This window comes from Amblyomma mixtum, chromosome 6 (genome assembly GCF_055824585.1).
Source record: "Amblyomma mixtum isolate Tamu chromosome 6, ASM5582458v1, whole genome shotgun sequence".
Classification (NCBI taxonomy): domain Eukaryota; kingdom Metazoa; phylum Arthropoda; class Arachnida; order Ixodida; family Ixodidae; genus Amblyomma; species Amblyomma mixtum.
The window spans coordinates 102,232,924-102,252,607 of record NC_143017.1 but is presented as its reverse complement, the minus strand read 5'-3'; the positions used below and the strand labels follow the sequence as shown (position 1 = coordinate 102,252,607).

The 19,684-nt window shown below is 47.1% G+C and overlaps 1 protein-coding gene across 5 annotated transcripts in view; it reads right to left on the bottom strand.

Moving 5' to 3' along the window:
• Galphaq (G protein alpha q subunit) overlaps positions 1 to 3,178 on the bottom strand; it is a 47,299-nt gene extending 44,121 nt beyond the window's left edge. For 3 of the 5 annotated variants that reach the window (XM_089548560.1, XM_089548559.1, XM_089548561.1), the window contains exon 1: positions 2,575 to 3,062. In XM_089548560.1, coding sequence (XP_089404686.1) covers positions 2,575 to 2,695 — 121 coding nt within the window. In that variant the 5' untranslated portion in view covers positions 2,696 to 3,062. The other 2 variants (XM_089548558.1, XM_089548557.1) reach the window with 2 other exon arrangements.
• Between the last annotated feature and the right edge of the window lie 16,506 nt (positions 3,179 to 19,684).

The window sequence follows — 19,684 nt, the reverse complement described above, 5'->3', positions numbered from 1 at the left end:
GCGACCCTTGTGGATGATGTCACACGAGTACTTCCCATGCTATTGCATAATAAGACCCTACAAGGCAGGGGTGTCACAGATTCTACCAGAGAGATATGTGCTATACTTGTGCATCCTGCAGACAAGATAATGAAGCAGAAACGCCGCATAGGAAGCGATGAAAATAACAGCTGCCTGAATCAGATGCAATATTTAGTTTTAGTATGCCTTCAAAATGTAGCTGCTCATCATATTACAAAATCTTCACAACACGTACAGTCCGAGAGTTGATGTTTCAAAACAATAAGCAGTCTTTCAAGAGGTTTCATAACAGTTGCATGTCCGCTTGCTAATCCCCGGCTCGAAGTGATGCAGCACAGTTGTTGCGGCTTACAACACGCTTCTGAAGCTGCCTAAAGGTCAACACACGCATATGAAACTTCTTGCGGCACATTTCAGCTGATATGTCATACAAATTCAAGAAACACGCAAGCATGTCATGAGTGTCCTCTGCCCAATGTTTGCCACAAAGCAGAGAGAACAAACATGACTGAAATTCAGATGCCCAGACTAAACAATTTGCATGCACCAATTTTCTCCCAACTGACTGAACTACAGTATACTTTGTACTGAACGTCTAGCATAAAAAATGTAGTACGAAGACATCACAAACATTGATTTTTCATCTACTGCACCTAAATGGTGATAACAGCGACAGTATACTGATGACCCCAAGTAGTGAGACTTCCGAGGACTGTTTTCATGCTGACTAGTCAGACTAAATTTTGCCTCAAACCGGACTTGTAGACTGCTTCTTTTTGCATTAAACTATTTAGCAGCACAACACAGCTCCCTGGCACAGGAGGGAAGCTGCAGGGGGTATCCAAAAAGCTAAAACTTTTCCTCCTGAATAAAAAGCACAGCACAACAGTTGTGCTGCTTTCAGAATAATTTGTAGCACGCAAACACGGAAACATGCAGTAACCAGCACCTTAGTCCATGGCATAGCAAATTTAACTGCCCTATTCCCCACCTGGTGACATAAAATGCCACTCGTATAACAACTGCGTTACAATCCCACACTTCCCCTGCCACGCACCCGGTGCTGCTTAGAGCAACCAGATGGTTTAGTAGGTAACAGAACAAGAAAAACAAATGCTATTGCGCTACACAAGCACTGAACGCAATGACACAACAGTGCTCACAAATAACACAGTTATGTTTTGCGCATGCCATTTACGGTAACATTTTTATACAGCAGCATAAAAGTTGTACCATGAGAGCACCACAGGGCTTAAAGCGAGCAAGAACTGCCAAGATGCTCTACATGTGTGAAAATTGGCAGGTTAAAAACATTAAAGCAGGTCGTGCTTTCGTCACCCATCCCAGAGATCTCCCACTCACATGATGGTTATCATCACTACAATAAGCATACAATGGCACACAGTGCTCGCTCAATAACCGAGGACATACCCTCCTTTAAGATAGCAACGGTGACTTCGACAAGCGTGAGCATTTGCGTCAAGAGGGACTTGGTCACTGGCCTAGCCGGCAGTGCAGGCAGGCGAATGTGTAGCCTCAGTCAAAAGTTGGAAGACCACTACTACATCGACGATTACAGCGCCGCCCAGACCTACAATCACGAAAAAGCGGCCTTTGGAAAAATAAGAAGCAGCCCCAGGTCACCGCGATCGCGGACTCATCTGAAACCTTTAACCTCAACGCCGGCGGTGCGCCTCTCTTCCTTTCTCGGCCGCGTCCGGCTGTTTACGAGACCGCGCGTGCCAAGGCGCCTGCCCCGCCTACTCGACTGGCTCGTGCGCTTTTCTCGAAATAGAAAAATATCGCCGCTCCCACGTGCTGCCCGACGCTCCAACGGGATTTCGGACCAAAATAGCGACGCCCAGACAAAATGCACGCACCTATTTCGTTCCTAACCCTGCCACATAATCGTGCAAGTGGAGCGAGTTCCCGACGTTCGCGCAATGAGAGGCCCGATCGTACGTCGGCGACGATTCTTCTCGGAGAGAATCTACTGCTCTTTCCTCCAACATTCATTCAGCTAGGCTACAACCTCGCAAAAAAGTTAGAAACAAACAAAAAAAAATTCACCGCCGAACCGAAATCAGCACTTCGCACTGGAGGCGTGACCGCAGTTGCCGAAAACCTTTCGGTACTCGCCACTGCAGTCGGAAACGCTACGGATTTCCGACCGGCACATGTTACGTTCCAAAGGCGAAAGCAGCACGAAAACAACGCGAAATGATCGTGCCTGTGAGCGTTGCAGCCGGCGCAGCGCTTCTAACCATCGGCTATACGAGGCGCTCGCGAGAGCACACCGGTAGAGCCACAGGCTGTCTCCTGAAGGGCTTTGTCGCATTTCTCACGTGCACGACACTCCGTCCAACTGTTTCGCACGAATCGTGGCGCGATCGGCCGGAGAGATGCAGGAAGTTTTCGATACTCAGAGGTCCGTAATAGGCTTAGTACCGGCCAGCGTTTAGGCCTAAATCAACATGGCCGCTCATACGGAGAGCCTGTCATGTAATTCCCCTGTAGTAGGTCCGCGCGCAGCATGCAATCCGTGCAACTTACCGAGCAGAAGGAGCTTGAGCTCCCGTCGGGCATCACGCTTATCCTTTCGTAGTTGTCGCTCGATCTCTTGATTGATTCTTCTCTGTTCTTTCGCTTCTTCACTAATGCAACACGCCATCATGATCGCGAACTCCTCTGAACACCCGCCGTCCAGTTTGTCACTCCGACGACTCCGTGGTGCCGCACTCACAATTGGCGTCCGCCGGACAATCCACAAAGTGCTCCAGCCTTTCGGAGAAATGAGGAAAACAAAGAAAAAAAACAAACCCTAGTTCTGAACACCTCGTCACAGATACCCAATCAACCCTCACCGCCGTACTCTCAAGCTTCCTTTACTCCTCTGGGTGTGGTGATAGCCGAGAAATTTGCGTGAGTCCCCCCGTTGTCCGCCAAACGACTAACTTCTTTGCCGCATGTCGATCGCTTCAGCCAACACTAAAAGTGGCCGCATAAATCAATTAGCTGCCGATGCAGGCTTATGCAAGAAAACGTACCTGCTTAAAGGCTTCCTAATCCAATTTCTACAGAAAGAAAGCACATCATCACAGGGAGTTCACGCAACTGAGCGAACAGCCGCTGCCAGAATGCCTTGCAAAGCATCATGGGACAGAGGTCGTGTCTGAAATGGTCACGTGAGTACCACGTGACTGCTCATATGTGCCGGCCGGTTCGTCTGCGAGTAATCCATTTAAAAAAGAGGGAAACTACGTTATTTTTTCTTCACCGGACGTTGAAAACTGTTACATGACTGTTGTGAGAGCGTCTGCAGCCCCTGCTTAGTAGGTTGATGCGTACGTGCGCGCGGTAAAAGAATTTTAACTCGACATTTGTCGATCACATCCGCGCCGGATTTGAATCTGTGCGGGCGGCGGGGTTGCGTGGCGTAAACAAATGTGTGACGGAAGTTCCCGCTAGCTGCCAGTGCAATCTATAAAGCTTTTATATCCTGCTGCTGAAAGGTTTCTTAATGTGTGCGGCTGTATGCGATCAGTGGCGTCGTTTGCACTTCGGCTTTTGCGGCTGTCCACCGTTTTTCATGTGCATGGGTGCCAGGCTAGCACTGCGTGCGTCGCAGCACGATATGTTGCATGTAAGAGCCGAAACGCTGTGTGCAATCTAACTTTGCTGCCTGGCGTCTATAAGTTTAGCAGGCAAGCAGTTCTGTTACAATTTAATTTGCCTGATCCAAAGCGACCGTGCCTCTTATGCTCTAGAAAAAGAAAGCACGTCAAGATGACTTGCTTGCGTTCACTAAAACGCGTTTCCGGTGCTCTGTTTGCGTTACATTTTTGGTTCCTGTCGTTTCTGTCGCACGGAAACGTTATGTACGTACCTGTTCCAAGGAAATTTGGTCCAGTCTGAATAACTGCGGAAACTGCACACTGCGTACAGTTAAAATCGAAAAGGCTGGGAGAGTTTTATCAAAACAGCAATAACACTGCCTTCCTTGCAAACATTACTCTGGCGGAGCGAGCTGCGAGTGCAACGTGAAAAAAACGAGCTGCCGTCTAAATGTCGTGTGATGTTGGACTTCGTAGTCGTGCCTACCTGGTTGTGATAAGTGTGTCATGGCAAGAGCTCCAACAAACTCGTGTATGTCAAAAGCATTTCGCTAGAACTTTATTAATCGCGGCATTGATTGTGTGTTACCCTTGCCATCATGCACCTAACAAACTATTTATGGGAATTCATTCGGTTGTTTGTTATTCTAACGCAACATTTTTTGTTGTAGAGCAGTTCCTGTGATAGCAAAGGCTAAAAGAATGCAATGAGACATGACCCATAAGGTTTGCTGCCTCAAGTCAGGCTCATTAATTAGGTTTTGCAGCTATATCTGTGTCTTGCATCATTAGCTGCAGGTGACTGTGGCCTGGATAATTCATGAGAACAGCAACCATGCATGGACCACATTAAAAATGTTTGTGCAAACTGTTCGCAGCAGTCCTTTGGATGCGTAGTGACAGGAGATGTGGTAAACATAAAACATGCTAAAATTCATTAGCCAGCATTGTGACTTATGCTAGGTCAGACAAGATGCAGCAGGTAAAGTGGTGCAAGGCAGCAACAGCATGTACGCACAAAAACCTGCCAACATCCACACACTTGTCTCAAGCATTGAAACAGTTCACCGAGGTGTACACTGGCATCATTTACACTCCTAGGCCTCAAAGCAACGCATTATCATCAATGCACATTTGCATGTATCATGGCTTACTTCTCATGTCTCGAAAACCCATATCTGCTACTAAAAGATATCTGCTATATCTCCTGAATGCCTGCGTTATCTTGCACTGGCAAACCCTAGGTGAAATGGCCAATACCACGCTATGCATAGATATGCTAGGAATGCATGGAAAATTCATTTGTATAATGCAAATGAATGAAGAAGATAATCTTTAGGGAATCTTGGCTGTCCACAAAGCCATCAGCAGCAGTCTGCCACCTCCTGATGATCCTTAATTCTGGCATGTCCCAAAGTTTATCTGATTGCATGTGCTAATATAATTGTGTCACATATACTACTGCATAAATTGCGTGTGAAATGAGTCAGCTCACCTTTACCAAGAACGCATGATTTCAATCATTGTTGCTCTAATCAAGATCACTCGAAGCACAACAAATTGTTTGAGTTTTGGCAGACAAGTGATTGCTATGAAGAGGCATAAAAAACTGCGTTATAATCTCTGCTTTGTCATATTAAATCACTACAACACTAATGTCAGCCTTTCTGAAGAGCTGGGATTAAAACAAAATGAAGAAGCAGCAATTATATTGCAGTCTTCTTCATGCCTCACGTGACCTACACTGACCTTTGACGTCATAGCCATCGCTCAGCTATTTAAACTGAAAGAAGTGAGGGAAGAAATTCAATTTTAAATTATTTAGCAGTCGTAGGCGAATATCACGTGGTGATACATGTATAGCAATGTCTTGCGCATCATTATAAAGTACAAAACAACCGAAATTTTATGTCTGTACTCCTGTAATGTTGTAAGGGATGCACTCGGTACACATAGTGGCCTATTTGCCACTGCTCTAGGTAAGGAATATTGATGGTTTTCTGGCCCCTGTGCTTTCTTCAGGAAAACGTTGGCACAGTGCAATAGTGTAAATACGAATGTGTGTAGAAACTTATCCCATTACAGCATTTTGGGTAGTAATTAAAAACTTCATACTGCAAGATTGGTTTTTCGACTTGGTTTCCTGGCTCGTATGCTTTCTTCAGAAATTTTGTATTGTGCAAGAATTGCAGAAAAATGAACATATGCGGTACATATTACAGGCGATTCTTGTGTTGGAGTGCAAAGTAACTGCGAATGCCTTTCAAACTTTCTCTAAGAACTATCTGTTAATAGGGTTAAGTTACAAGTGATTACATGGGTGTGTATTGTCCATCTTGCCTCTGGCTCCTTCGTCTTTCTCCCTACGGTTGACAGTCGCCTTCCTTGCACTCTTTCCGTTGTGTGTGTGTGCCATGCATTGGGAGGTTTGCTAACAATATAGTAGAGCTGTCTCTGATAGGAACAATTAATTTAAACCACTACTGCAAGCTGTCGTATATCACTAAGTTTGTTTCTTGGAACATAAAACTTGCAGGTTGTAGTCGTTTTTGGATAGCTGGTGAATCTATTCACATGGATAATCGTAGTGTTCAGGGGCAGATTTATAGGGGCAATGCCCAGGAAACGCCAAAACCTCTTGAGGACATCCTCAAATGGCTAACACGTCCTCATCCCAAACAGGATGTCCTTGAGACCTTTTGACAGCATCACTGGCCAAACGTTCTCGAAAGGTTGCCTTCAGTTTGTACACTGCTGAATGACGCAGGGACAAAAACGTCCTTTGACAGGAAAATATTGTGAGATTGCACTGAGCTCAAGCCTGATTTACTTTGCACACACAGCTGTGCAGGTCTAATTAAAAGAAATTTGTGTGTAATGGTGACAAAGAGAATAATTCTAATCCAAGAAATGGTATTTGTTCAGGATATATCTCAAAATTCTTTTGATGTTTGACCAGGACTTATCTACTGCATGTTTCCATTAGGGTCGGACTTCGATTTTGTGGGGACGCCTTCGTCCCCTGCGTTCGCTTTCCCGCAACGCACTAGTTCCCTGTGGTTAGCTCCCCCGCAAAGCACTCCTCGGTTCGGTTACTTTTGACTAACAGGGGAGGGCGCTCGCGTCGCAGCGACACCAGCGCCACGGATGGCGTTTTGCTGCGCGCGCGCGAGGGATAGCTGGCTCTCTTCTCCCTGGGACAGGGAAGCGTGTTGGACGTTCACGCGCAAAGCTCCGCTCTTCGCCGCGGGCGTCCTCGTGTGGAAACGTGTTCCCCTCAGCTCGTCCCGTCCGGCCTCGGAGATATTCCCTCTGCCCTACCGTGGGCGAACATTCGCTCGTAACCTTGCTGGTGAGTCGGACATCCTCGATTCCCCAGTGTATTTTGTTGCTAGCTGGCGTTATTGTTGTTATAGCAATAAACGCCTTGTTTGTGTCAGCCAGTGTGTCGTTCCTTTGTTCCCGCAGAGCAAGGCCCGCCGTGGTCGGCGTGCGCTCGCGATCACGGGGTGGGGTCTGCGCGGCTTTGAACCATGTCAGCCGCGCTTAATCGGGGAGAACGTGTTTATCTCCCCGATTTTAAACCCCACAATTTCTAGCTCACAGCAGATGTACTTGTCTAAAGTGGCTTTGTCACTGAGGTGGCAAAATTGAAGTCCAGAGAGAGCTTTAGCCATCACTCTGTGAAAGACTGCTGAAACAACAGTCCGTGCACACTGACAAAGGTCGTGATCAAGCCAGTCAGACTTACTGAGTGTGGCCGAACTTTAAATCCAGCACAAAAGAAGGAAAAGGCTGTTTCATAATTCTTATGAATGCTTCCCACAATAAGCAAGCAAATACCGCTCGTTCTCCGAACCAGATCGTCATCTTATGTCCTGAAAACAAACCAGAAAGGTTTTACATAGCAATTTTTAGGATGTTTTGAGGATGTACAGGGTCTGAACAGGATCGATCAGGTGAGGACTTGTTGAGGATCGGCAGAGGAAATCCTGACAACGCAACGTCCTCACAAATTAATTTTCAGGACGTCCTCAATGAGCGAGAAATTGTACATAGGAAAATCATGCAGAACCCCTTTTTTCGATCAAAAAAAAGTTGAAGAAATACATGGCCCAGATGAGGCCAGCCCCCTCCAAGTGTGACCACCGTAAATCAATCTGCCCCTGGCAGTGGTCAAGCTTGCTGTGTAAATTCGCATGGTTCTTCGCTCAAGACCCAGGTGAAAATTTTAACTTTGAATCTGCTGTTCAAGCAGCTACTAGTGGAACACGCTCTCACATCCGAAAGCTGGACTCTGCTAATACCATGGGCTCCCACAGCAGTTAATGGTGAGGTTAAGGGCCAGCTAGGGGTTTTTTTGAACATTTTGAGCTGAAAATCGCATCACATTCCTTAGAGTCCCCTCGCTCCAGCACAAAAGACCGTTTTCAAAATACGAAGTATATAAAAAAAATCATAGGAAACCGAAACAGTTTCGACCAAGCGATGACGCCGTAACAGCCCGCCTTATGATGTCACGGATACCGCCACAAAATCTATCGTGCGCCTGTAGATTGGCTAAACTGGCGGCTGTAAGTGAGAGCTTGGGTCATTATATATTTCTCTGAAATGACCAAACGCCGTCTCGAAATTTAGTCCGTCAGCAAACGCAGAGCGAATATCCGGCCGTGCGTCGTACACACTCAAGGGTGCCCCTGAAATCTCCCCAATTAAGGCCACGAAATAGGAAATTTAAAAATTTTAGGAAGGAAAACGATTCTGCCCAAGTATCTGTAGATTTCGGCGGGGCAAATATCACTGCTCCACGGAGCGATCCGATATCGACGCGTGGTCCCCTTCTACCATTGGAACATACAACTCGCGCTCCCAAATTGTACGATTGAGGAGAAAAACTTGACCCAGATCTGCCTTTGGAATTCAACATAAGCATGGAGGATTCCTTCATGAACATAAGCAAAGAGCTGGACTTATTGGTTTTCGAAAAATTATCGAAATATCGCTCTCTTGCCCAGCGAAACAGCGTTAATGCGGCCATTGTTGCATGACTGATGATGTTGACAAGCGCGGCATGTTCAAACGAGGCGCACATGTGCCAAATGTTTTACTCTTGCCTTCTCTTTGTTCCACTGCCTTCTTGTTCCCTTTATTAATTCAGAAGAAATAAACTTTAGAAAAAATTACCATTTAGAGTCAGCGTGTCAGAATTTTTTTTATTTACTTAAAACGAGGTTAGATGGAATTAACAATGGAAATATCTATATATAGTACGATACGACCAGGGCGAGGAAAGCGCGTACAGCTTAATTCCGCCCAGACTAATTGGAGAAACCTCCGCTGACGTCGTAACTGCGCCACAATTCGTATGAACGTAACTGAAGGAGGAACTGCTGGCGCTGCCATCTGTTGTAAAGGACAAGATCTAATCGCAACAAGTTTCTGAACGCAGAAAAGCTCTCCCTCTATATCCCCTTTAAATTACTGACCCGCACTATACCGTCTTAAATGTCCGGGTCAAAAGACGTTTCAGAATCCCTCTTCTTGTCAAGAAACTTCTAAAAGTGGTCTACAGAATACCTATATCAAACGTCGCAAAAGAAAACGTCTAGGAATGAGCAACAGTTAGACCTTTTCTATAAGAATTCAGGTAGTTTAGAAGATGTTTGAAATACCATTTGTAGCCCCCATCTTATTCCCGTGAATTTTGTTCGTTTTGTTCAGCAAAAGAGGACAGCACACCAAGCTTGCATTGTGCACGGCAGAACTTCTCCTGGAAGCTGCAAACTTGATGCTGGCTGGCGTCAGCTGCTGCTACTCCGCGTAGATGAAGAGAAAATATTAAAACAACGCTCTTTATTACGATGAATAAAATATCCAAAACAAACGAGCCGTCATGGTGGCTCAGTGGTTATGGTGCTCGGCTGCTGACCAGAAAAACGCGGGTTCGATCCCGACCACTGCGGTCGAATTTTGATGGAGGCGAAATCCTAGAGGTCCGTGTACTGTGCGATGGTTGCATTAAATGGGGCAGTGGAGAAAAAAGGGCGCACCTGGAATAAGTCATATCACCAGCATCTGATGCCGACGAATGGAGCATCAGCATGCATAAAGCCTAACAATTCTGCTGCCCTTTAAAAGGAGCACTGATCGGAACTCGAAATTGTAGAACGGGATTGTGGAGGGATTGGGTGCGTATGAGGCATAGAGGCAGAGGGGGACGTGGAGGTTGTAGGAGTAATTGTGGGTCCTGAGTGATAATCCAGGGCCCTTGGAAGAGATGGGTCGAATGTCACACTTAGAACTGCACACCCCAGCTGGTACCGGACAACGGGCGGCGGGACATGCGGTGGATATATGACACCCGAAAGAGCAGAGGGGCCCACACCCGATGGTGTAATGGAGACCTCATCTGCTGCTGCGGCATCCAGGAAGCACGATCCACCATAGAGCACCGCCACCAGCTTCGCCCCGGTAGCAGCAGAGCACGGAGACACCGTGAGACCAGTGAGCTGCAACAGCTCCAGATGAGGGCGTGTGAGCGACGAGGCGCACGTAGAGGTGGCTGTAGTTCCCTGAGGTCGGACAGCGGCACTGGTGAATGGCACACTCAGAGGCGCGCGGGCGCAGCAGGGTGTAAACGTCGCGCGAACAGGGGAAGACCGCCGAGGAATTCCATTGCACAGCGATGGTGCGAAGAAGTGTGCGCGCCCAGTGGTCGCTGCACGGTGGGAAGGTCGAACAGAGAATGCCAGTTGTGGCGCGATGGGATGAAGGCGCGATATCCATCGTACAGCGAGGAAACTGCACGAAGGACAAAGGAACTACCGGTGTAACCTTGCTATAGCCTATCGGCAGCGATGCGGATAGGGCTGCAGGCACGCGAAGGTTCTCACGAAGACTGCTACAGGATGAGTACCGGGCGACGATGGGAGGTTCACAGGGTACTCAAGCGTAGCAGTGCCGCGAAGAGCAGGGCGAGCGCACGAAAGCACAAGCAATGGCCGCCGTGCAGCGGAGAAGTCATGCAGATGAGGGATCCGCTGCTGAAACACGGCTGAGTTGTGGTACGAGTTACGTGCGAACACAGGTGCCCCCAAAGTTAGCATCACGATGAAGAATCTGCACATCATTAAACAGGATTGGGGCAGGAATTGTGAAATGCATCGTGGAGGCAGCAAAAATGGCAGGGCCGCCGCCGCCTGCCAGCGTCAAGACAGGCAACTGCCCACTGAGAAAAACGCTGAGCCGAAACAGCCCGCCAGAATTAGATGCGCCTTTCTGCAGAAACCTTTGTCGTCTATTATCTGTCTTAAAGAGGGCAGTAATAGAACCTGTCCTCAACTCCGTACGTTCACGAGAGGCCCGCCAAAATTGAATGCTTTCCCGCCAAAACTTCTGTCGTCCATACCAAGGCCAAAAAGCCCGCCAAAATAAGATGCCTTTCCCGCCAAAACTTCAATCGGCGCCTTTGAGAGGGCAGGGACAGGACCCGTCTCTAAAGTCTTATAGTTTGTGCAGATCGAATCCTGTAGGTAAGAGATCTCTTGAAAGTTTTGGTCGAAAATCCCTTTTATCGGTTTTATATATAAAATAAACGTTTTGAAGACCTTACGTGCTACCTGGCCATGGGTTGCGCTCGCTTTCTCGGGAGCCACCGCTCATTTCGGCACCGTGAATCATGAACTATGATGTATAGTCACTGCCGTTGACGATGCAGTCATCGTGTTTGGCCGCAGAAGAGTCGGCATATCGTGGAAACTGATTATATAACTCACTGAATTCTCCTGGTGTCACATGCATTAGCACGGACACTGAAAACCATTGCGTGATAACGGTTTGCTTTCACGCGTTTGCATAAGCACTAAACAAGTTTTTTTTTGCAATTATCTGCGATTGTAGTAACGCACATCGTGCATGCATCAAATTGCGTGCACTCACTTTGCTCAGAATGATCCTTCTAGCTGTATCGCGTGAACGCGGTATGCGCGGCATGATCGCACATATGTTAGCTGCGTCGTTTGAGAGTACTTAACACCTCTGGTGCGTCGACACATTATCTGTATTGTTCGGAATGCTGTAGCATGGGCATAGTGTACATTCTGAGAAATATCTCTTTTAGACTGAAAGAAGAATATATGTGTGTTATTAAACCGTGCAAAATATGTTCTCTGTTCTCCGTACATTGGCGCAGTGCTGCAGTTACGATTGTTTACCAGCAGCGTAACCAATTTTAACATGCCACAGCAGGAAAGAAATGGTGTACGAAAACCCATGTAAAGCGCGGCGCGTGGCCGCACGCAGAGCAGGCGGATAGCGGTACATGCGCCCACCTCCCCTGAAACGGACCCGATTTTCGACCAGTACGCGCGGTTTGGGTGGTTCGGGCATGGGTTCGGGTGCCCACTGAGATGTGAGACAGTTACTGCGCCATTTTCTTTCCTCAGAAACCAAGACCGAACCTGCGAAATTTTCTAAGCTTGTAATCAATCATGATTAAAAATGCGACACAGTATTGTGCATCTTTATCCTGAAGACTTCAAAAAATTTTCCCCCCTCAACCGCTGGCTCGTTTGCGGTAAGTTTTGTCTCGTAGGAAGTTAAGTTTTACAACGATACTCACTTGATTAAAAAAAATATATACAAGACTGCCGTCGGGTGATTGTGGATATATTGATTAGTGAAATCTGAAATTATATGAAAAAAATTGCGTTCATAAACGGTTTCTCGTTGAAAAATGCTTTTGTCCAGTAGATTGCAAAATTATATAAAATCCTAAAATTTATGTAAGTAACTATATTAAATATTAATACAGTTATTATAAATACTGAAATAAAATATAAAAATAAGAATAAAAACACGATATACAAAAACAACAAAGCTTGCCCCCCCCCCCCCTCGCCCTCCAAAAAGTTTCTTCCGGGGTCCCTGTCTGCATTGGAAAAATAGGTTGTAGGTACTTGTGGACATGTGACCATTGACATGTGGACATGTGGCCATTGACTTGTGGACATGTGGCCATTGATCAAACATGTTGCGCGACCGTTGGGGTTCGTTGATGGGACGCTGGCGGAAAAGTCGCGTTCGTTCGGAACGCTGCAAGCAACGCCGTTGAGGCTGCGTCTACCCGTAGACTGTGCTACGATGTGTTGTTGCGCTTAGAGTCCCTGGATAAGCTTTAGTTGCGGTGGTTGCGGCGGGGAAGGACGAACTTGATGCCTTCTCGAGCTGGTTGCACTGGGGCTGTGAATTTTCGCGCTTAGCGAGCCGTTTACTCGTATACCGCAAGGCTATATCCGAAGCTGCTGCGAAGGAGATATCGGATTCTTCTAATAAAAGACGTTCGCGAACACGTAGCAATGAGACGCCGGTTACGAACCTGTCTCTCACTGCCTCTTCTGGGAGTGCAAAACTGGACCATTTGCGAGGTCTCGGAGTGTATGTATTCTCTGACCTACTCATCTGGTTACTGCACGCGGTTGTAGAATTTACGTCGTTCTGCAACCAGATTTGTCAACACTGAAAAAACCTGATCAATTATGTTACCGCAGCGTAATATGCGTCTGGCACAGTGTCTCGCCTCTGTAGACGCTGCTGATTGCGTGCACAATCTCCGATTGGGTCGTAGTGCATGCGAAACAAATTCTGCGACCTTCGTCCCCTAAATTACAATTCAACAGCGCTTTCTTGCGATGCTGAAGAACTACCGGATGAGTTCGAATATATACTGTAAACAAAAATATACCCAAAAGGGAGTAAAAATGGTGGCGGCTACGCTTTTTACTCCATTTGCGAAAACATTTACTCTATGAGTGGGGAGTAAAAAGGTGGACTGTCCTCCATTTTACTCCCATGAGGGAATAATAGAGTTAAAATGAGGATTTACCAGCATTTACTCCAGTCTAGAAAGGGAGTTAATTGTGCCAAATACTCCACCAGTGCCGAAATGGAGTAAAAAAACACCATTTTGTGCAGTCCGCCCCGCCACCTAGCTTCTCGTCTGCTTCTGGTCAGTCGTCTGATAATAGCATAGAGTTTAAGAAACTCTATGGATAATAGGGGTGAGTGAAGACCGCTTGGTTACCATCGTCGCTGGATCTCCGTTCACTTCTGCTCCTTCACGGGCGCCTGCCGCGGTACAAGATATCGGCTTGTCGCCGTTTTCCGCTACAGTACGGTACATAATTGAATTGCTCCTGTGAAGCCTCCAGTGCTCTAACCATACCTAACTTTCCTTTGTTTGTGTCACCAACCCGTTACAGCCCCGCTTAGGCCTAATTCTCACAGGCTTTTTTCAGTGTGGTCCTCGCAATGTATTGCAGCAGATTATGTGTTTCATGAACATGAAACTGTGATAGAACATAGAGTCAACCCTGAGCTCTTGATTGAGCTCATGAGGCTACATTTTTCCTCAGTCATATTGAAAAGCCAAGCCTTAATGAAGTGAATATGGAAGCAAACACTGCCATTCCAAACTACCATCAGGGGTTACATGTTACATTCCTTTATCTACAGACACGGCCAACCAAACGAGCTCGTACAGCAAATGGAGACGACAAGCAGACGACTCCTGCCGCCTGCGCCGCCGCTGGGCTTGCAGACGGCGAATAGAATGCGCGACGCGGAGTTACATTAGGACAGCGCAGTTTCCCAAGTTGGGTTGCCGGCGGCCCGCAGAGCTACTGCCCGTTTCCACCGCTGTCACTGTAAGAATGAGCCTGAATGAGGATAAATAAACTATAAACATCACGCCATTTTCGGGCTACAGTTTTGTAAGGGAGTAAAAAATTTACTGCCTTTTCACTCTTTAATAACTCCCTTATATAAGGGAGTAAATAAAAAAACATACATATGGAGTAAAAAAATGGCTGAGGCTTAACTTGGTTAACCCTGGTCAGATGCGAAGCATATTGATGGCTAGGCTTGGTAATACATGGCTTTCCTTGGTTGAATACTTGGTCATTTTAATACAACCACTAGAAGCCTTCGTCGTGGGGGAAGACAACGGCATTGCTACAGCGGAACGCCGACTAACCCCGAGACGCGCGTTGGGTGGGCGCCTGGATTGCCACGGAAGCCGCGTCCGCCTGCCCGGTGGAGCGAGCGTTTCACCTACACAGAGTGTGAACGCGCGTTTGAAATGCGCGGGAATGCCGCTCGAGGACATTCCGGTGTCTGTGCGATGGCATCGTTCTCCCTCTCCCAGCGCGTGACGGCGATCTGTCGTGACGTCATGTGTCACGTGATATGTCACGTGGTGTGTCGTCACTGTACCACGTGGTCTGCACGGCGTGCAACCACAGCGACGGCGCGAGGTGGACCCTCATCTTCCTCTGTCGTGACGTCATGTGTCACGCGGTATGTCACGTGGTGTGACGTCACTGTACCACGTGGTGTGCACGGCGTGTAACCACGGCCAAGGGCTGTAGTGTACCTCCGTCTTCCTCTGTCGTGACGTCATGTGTCACGTGGTATGTCACGTGGTGTGACGTCACTGTACCACGTGGTGTGCACGGCGCATAACCACGGCGAAGGGCTGTAGTGTACCTCAGTCTTCCTCTGTCGTGACGTCATGTGTCACGTGGTGTGACGTCACTGTACCACGTGGTGTGCACGGCGCATAACCACGGCTACAGTAACCACGGCGAAGGGCTGTAGTGTACCTCCGTCTTCCTCTGTCGTGACGTCATGTGTCACGTGGTGTGACGTCACTGTACCATGTGGTGTGCACGGCGCGTAACCACGGCGAAGGGCTGTAGTGTACCTCTAGTAATATGCTTCGCATAAAAAACCTCCTTTTGGGTGTGCGTTAGAGGACAAGCCATTTACTCCCTTTTGGGTGTTTTTTGCTAACAGTGTATTTCAAATGTTTGTATCCATTGTGCCCATGGCACCACCGGGCGTCCCGATCTCTCAAGGAAAGGTTGTCCGCAGACCGTGTGCGCGAAATAAGTCCACAGCAAGTGGTACGCACGCGCGCGGAGCCCTCCACTAAGGCACCTCTTTCTTCCTTTCTTATTTAACTCCCATCTTTATCTTTTCCCTCATGGCGCGTGCAGGTGTCCACCGATACCTGAGAGGGTTACTATGACACTTCCTTTCCTCAAAACTAATTCCCAATTTTCAAGTGGTTCCTGACATGACCTCATATGTCAGAGTCACTTGAATTTAATAAGGCTCTAAGCAACCCTACCAGAACTGAACCAGTTTCGCAGCTTCCCAATCCGGCTAGAGTAACTGTATATGCTACCAAAGGTATCCCTGCGGGAGCATATAAATCACCTGAACATCGAGAGAGCAAACTCTGCAGAACTGCGCATGCGCGCCCAGAGAGTAGGTGGAAAGGAGAACGGTTGGCGGATGTGACCCCGGAGGGTTTTTCGGTTTTCTGTTTTTGCGGCATTTCTCTCAAACCCAGACGGCCGAGGCCGAAGATGGCGCGCGTTTCAGAGAACGGGCGAACTCGTGTTCGCGCCAGCGCCTCGTTGCGCTTTCTGCGCTTTCGTTTCTCTCTCGTGCATCGGCCCGCTGCTGTTTGACCTGCCTCTCCTGGTAGATGCGAGCTCGGTGAATTTTGCTCTCAGTTCATGGATTAAGCAGATATAAATCCGGCCAGCAGCGGAAGGTGGCCCCCTGTTTTTTCCAAATTTGTTGGACATGATCCGGGTTCAGTTCCGGGTTCGGCTCCGGTACGGCATTCCGTTTCGGTTTTTACTGGTTCGTAAAGGATCGAGTGGGTTCAAACGGGTTGAGAACCAAAAAAGAAAAGTCTGAACGTACATAGGTTTAAATCAACCTTATTATGCTGTTTACATTTGTGTGCGACTGGTATATAAAATGAAAAATGCAAAATTTGTTTACTGTGAGATGTTTTCTAAGTTTACTGTCTTTACTGTCCACGCGCAAAAAAGGTAAGACTTACGGCAAAAGTCACAAAATGAAATGAACTTAAAATTACAGCAAATCGGCTATATATACACTAGAATGCATCTGAAGAGGTATGTAAGGCAAAAGGCTGGTAGATTTTACATCTGAAAAACTCTTCAGCTTCCACAGTTTCGGAGGCTCCACTGCACAAGCAATACGACATTTTGTCAGCCGGGAACATCTCCTATGGGCGCAGTCAGGACCGCCGCATGCGCCCTCTACGTTACCACACACTGTTACCACACACTGAGGAAGCCTTACTTTGTCATCAGCTCAGCTGTAGCATACAGACACCTTGCCGCGGCCCGAAAACCAACTTGCCTGCCACCCCGCAGCACACCTGCAACATTCATATCTTAGGCCACATATGCGAGACCCCCTCTATCCCCCCAACAAGAGCCTCGTGGGAACACTGGCTCTCCCTAACAACCAAGAGCTTACCTAAACATATTTTATTTAAATCACCTGTTCAACATTGGCTTTGTGACTTGCGTTATGTATTTCGAGCCCCCACAGCACAGTATCTTCAAAAACATTGCTAATCGTGGGTTCTCACTAGTACAGTGTATAATTAAACTTCCGCCTACGCTGACGACGTTGCCCTCGTGTTTTGATAAAGAGAGTGTGATAAAAAAAAAGCATGCTTCGACAGGTTGGGAACACTTTGTTTCTGCATGGACACAAGTTTGTGTGACGTTCTTTGCGATGTTGCGCTGCAACATTGAGGCAAGTGCTGCACTGTGCAAGGAAGAAGGTATATGAACTACATAGATTTTTTTGTGACTTTCCTAAGGCGCTATCTGAGGAGCCTATTTATTTATTTATTCGGATATCCACAGCGCCACATATGGCATTACAGTGGGGGGTAATAACATATGAAAGATATGAAAACAGGCAACAAACTGATTTACAGACAATGTAGTTGCGACAGATCACCACTACAGCCCAAGAACAGGGAATTTACAGAGATAAAGTGATAAATCATCTGGCATAACTGACGCTACCTCTTCAAAGAGCCTATTCCAATCTCATACAGACCTTGAGAAAAAAAGAATACTAGTACATGTTTGTTCTACATGCAATTTTGTTTACTTATAATGGACGATTACGCCATAGCAAAACATAGTTTATGGGGTTTATTGTTAGGCTGTGAGGGACGCCGTAGTGAAGGGCTTCGGAAATTTCGACCCCCTGGGGTTCTTTAACGTGTACTGACATCGTACAGTACACGGGCCTCTAGAATTTCGCCTCCATCGAAATTTGGCCACCGCGGCTGGGATCGAACCCATTTCTTTCGGGTCAGCAGCCGAGCGCCGTAACCACTCAGCCACTGCGGCGGGGCGCAAAATATAGTGTGGTGCATGAATATACAAGTCACGGTATATGCCAGTCGTACAATGATAAATACCAGGAAGAAAATTTTAATCTAAAAAAAAATCTGCGTTTTTCTAGTGACATCCATCATTCATAGAGTTTTTAGTGCATTAAACTCTAAAATTCCTGCTATAATTATAAAGACATATCAAACACCCAAACCACCCAAACTTTGTACCCTCCCTGTTTTACACCCCGTCGACAGAATTTTTTGCTTCCTTGATACTCTGGTGAATCTGTCATGCCCTTTTTGTCCACCAACTTCTTTCAGGGTTTTCACTTTTCAGAAAAATAGATCATCCCTCGTCTGTCTTTTCTGGACATGGTAGTGAGAGAATTGTGTTGATGCATTTGATTTCCTCGCTCTTCGCTTTTAGACTACCTCTGCGGCCTTTCCACAAGGCATATGAGAAAGGTTGATTAATCATTACTTCCTCTACCCATATACCTCCAGCCTTACCTAGCCTTTCTTGACACCAGTGTATTAAGGAGAGTTCAGCGGCTGTAGATTCAATCAGCTGCAAAAACCTTTTCTAGAACTGAAACGTGGATCTCACACGTCAGGACGTGCCTTTGTGCCAAGGAGACGTTTATGCCGTGGTCAGTGAATTGCTACCTGTGCGAGCAACGAGAAACTATTGAGCAATCAAATAATTTGGGTTGTGTCGTGATGCTGCATTCTTGTGGAACATACTTTTGCAAACTCCTAAAAAACAAGATGAGATCATGCCTTAAGCTATAAGATTTCTGCCTGTGACGCAAGGTTCCAGAATTTCGTGTGAACTTTTCGTGTTAATAGGACTGTTTAGAGTGTGGAAAAGTGGCATAATTGTTATACACGCAGAACCGCCACATTCAATGAAGTTACTGCTCAAAGAGCAGTGCATTTTAGTGCATTTTTTATTGCTGCGCAAGTTCAACCTCCTGACTGGTTGCCCTTCCTTGACGTGTGCACCTTCTGGAATTTTGATGTGTGCCGGCGGACTGAATTCGCTGAATTCGACGTGATCAAGCAAGACACCAGGAAGGTCAGGGAGATGAATGCAACAAAAATGAAAAGAAGCTAGAAGATGGCCTACCGCAAGGACTACTTGTTGCGGGATTTGCCATTTCTTCTCCAGTTACCTCATAGGATTCTAATGCCAGTTTATTCAGCATTAAAGGGACACTGAGGAGAAATTGAAGTTGGCTTGTATCGACAGAATACCAGCTCCTGATTACAAAAACGCCACTCATACTGACAACAAAGCTCTTGTAACGTAGAAAAGAGCAAGAACCAAAATACAGGTATCGCCGCCACAGGCCAAACTCGCAAGTACAAGCGTGATGAGGTCATAGGACAAAACAGTGTTGCTAGAACGAATGGTTCTAGCAACACCAGGAACCGAGAACCCATGAATCACTGAGGCGCAGCCAATGCATGCGCAAATCTCCTTGACGTCGCCAGATGGCGCCACGTGCCCAGCAGCTACGCGCGCTCCTGAAGCATCGGGACAAATCAGCGCCTGTTTTCCGGCGGTAGGCGGGCTCCCGGTATTCCGCTAGCGGTAACAAGGTATACGGTATGCTAAAGGTGTCTATTTGCGAGAACTTCGTTGACGACTTCGAGAACGAGATCCATCGTAACGCTGGCAAAACGCCAGTGCAAACGTAATCGAAGCGACTGTAGCGACGGCCGCAATAGCCGATAGATGCCTTCAACGTGCGGCCGGCGGTAGCTTTCTTTTCGGCTGCTGCTAGGCCGCACTGCT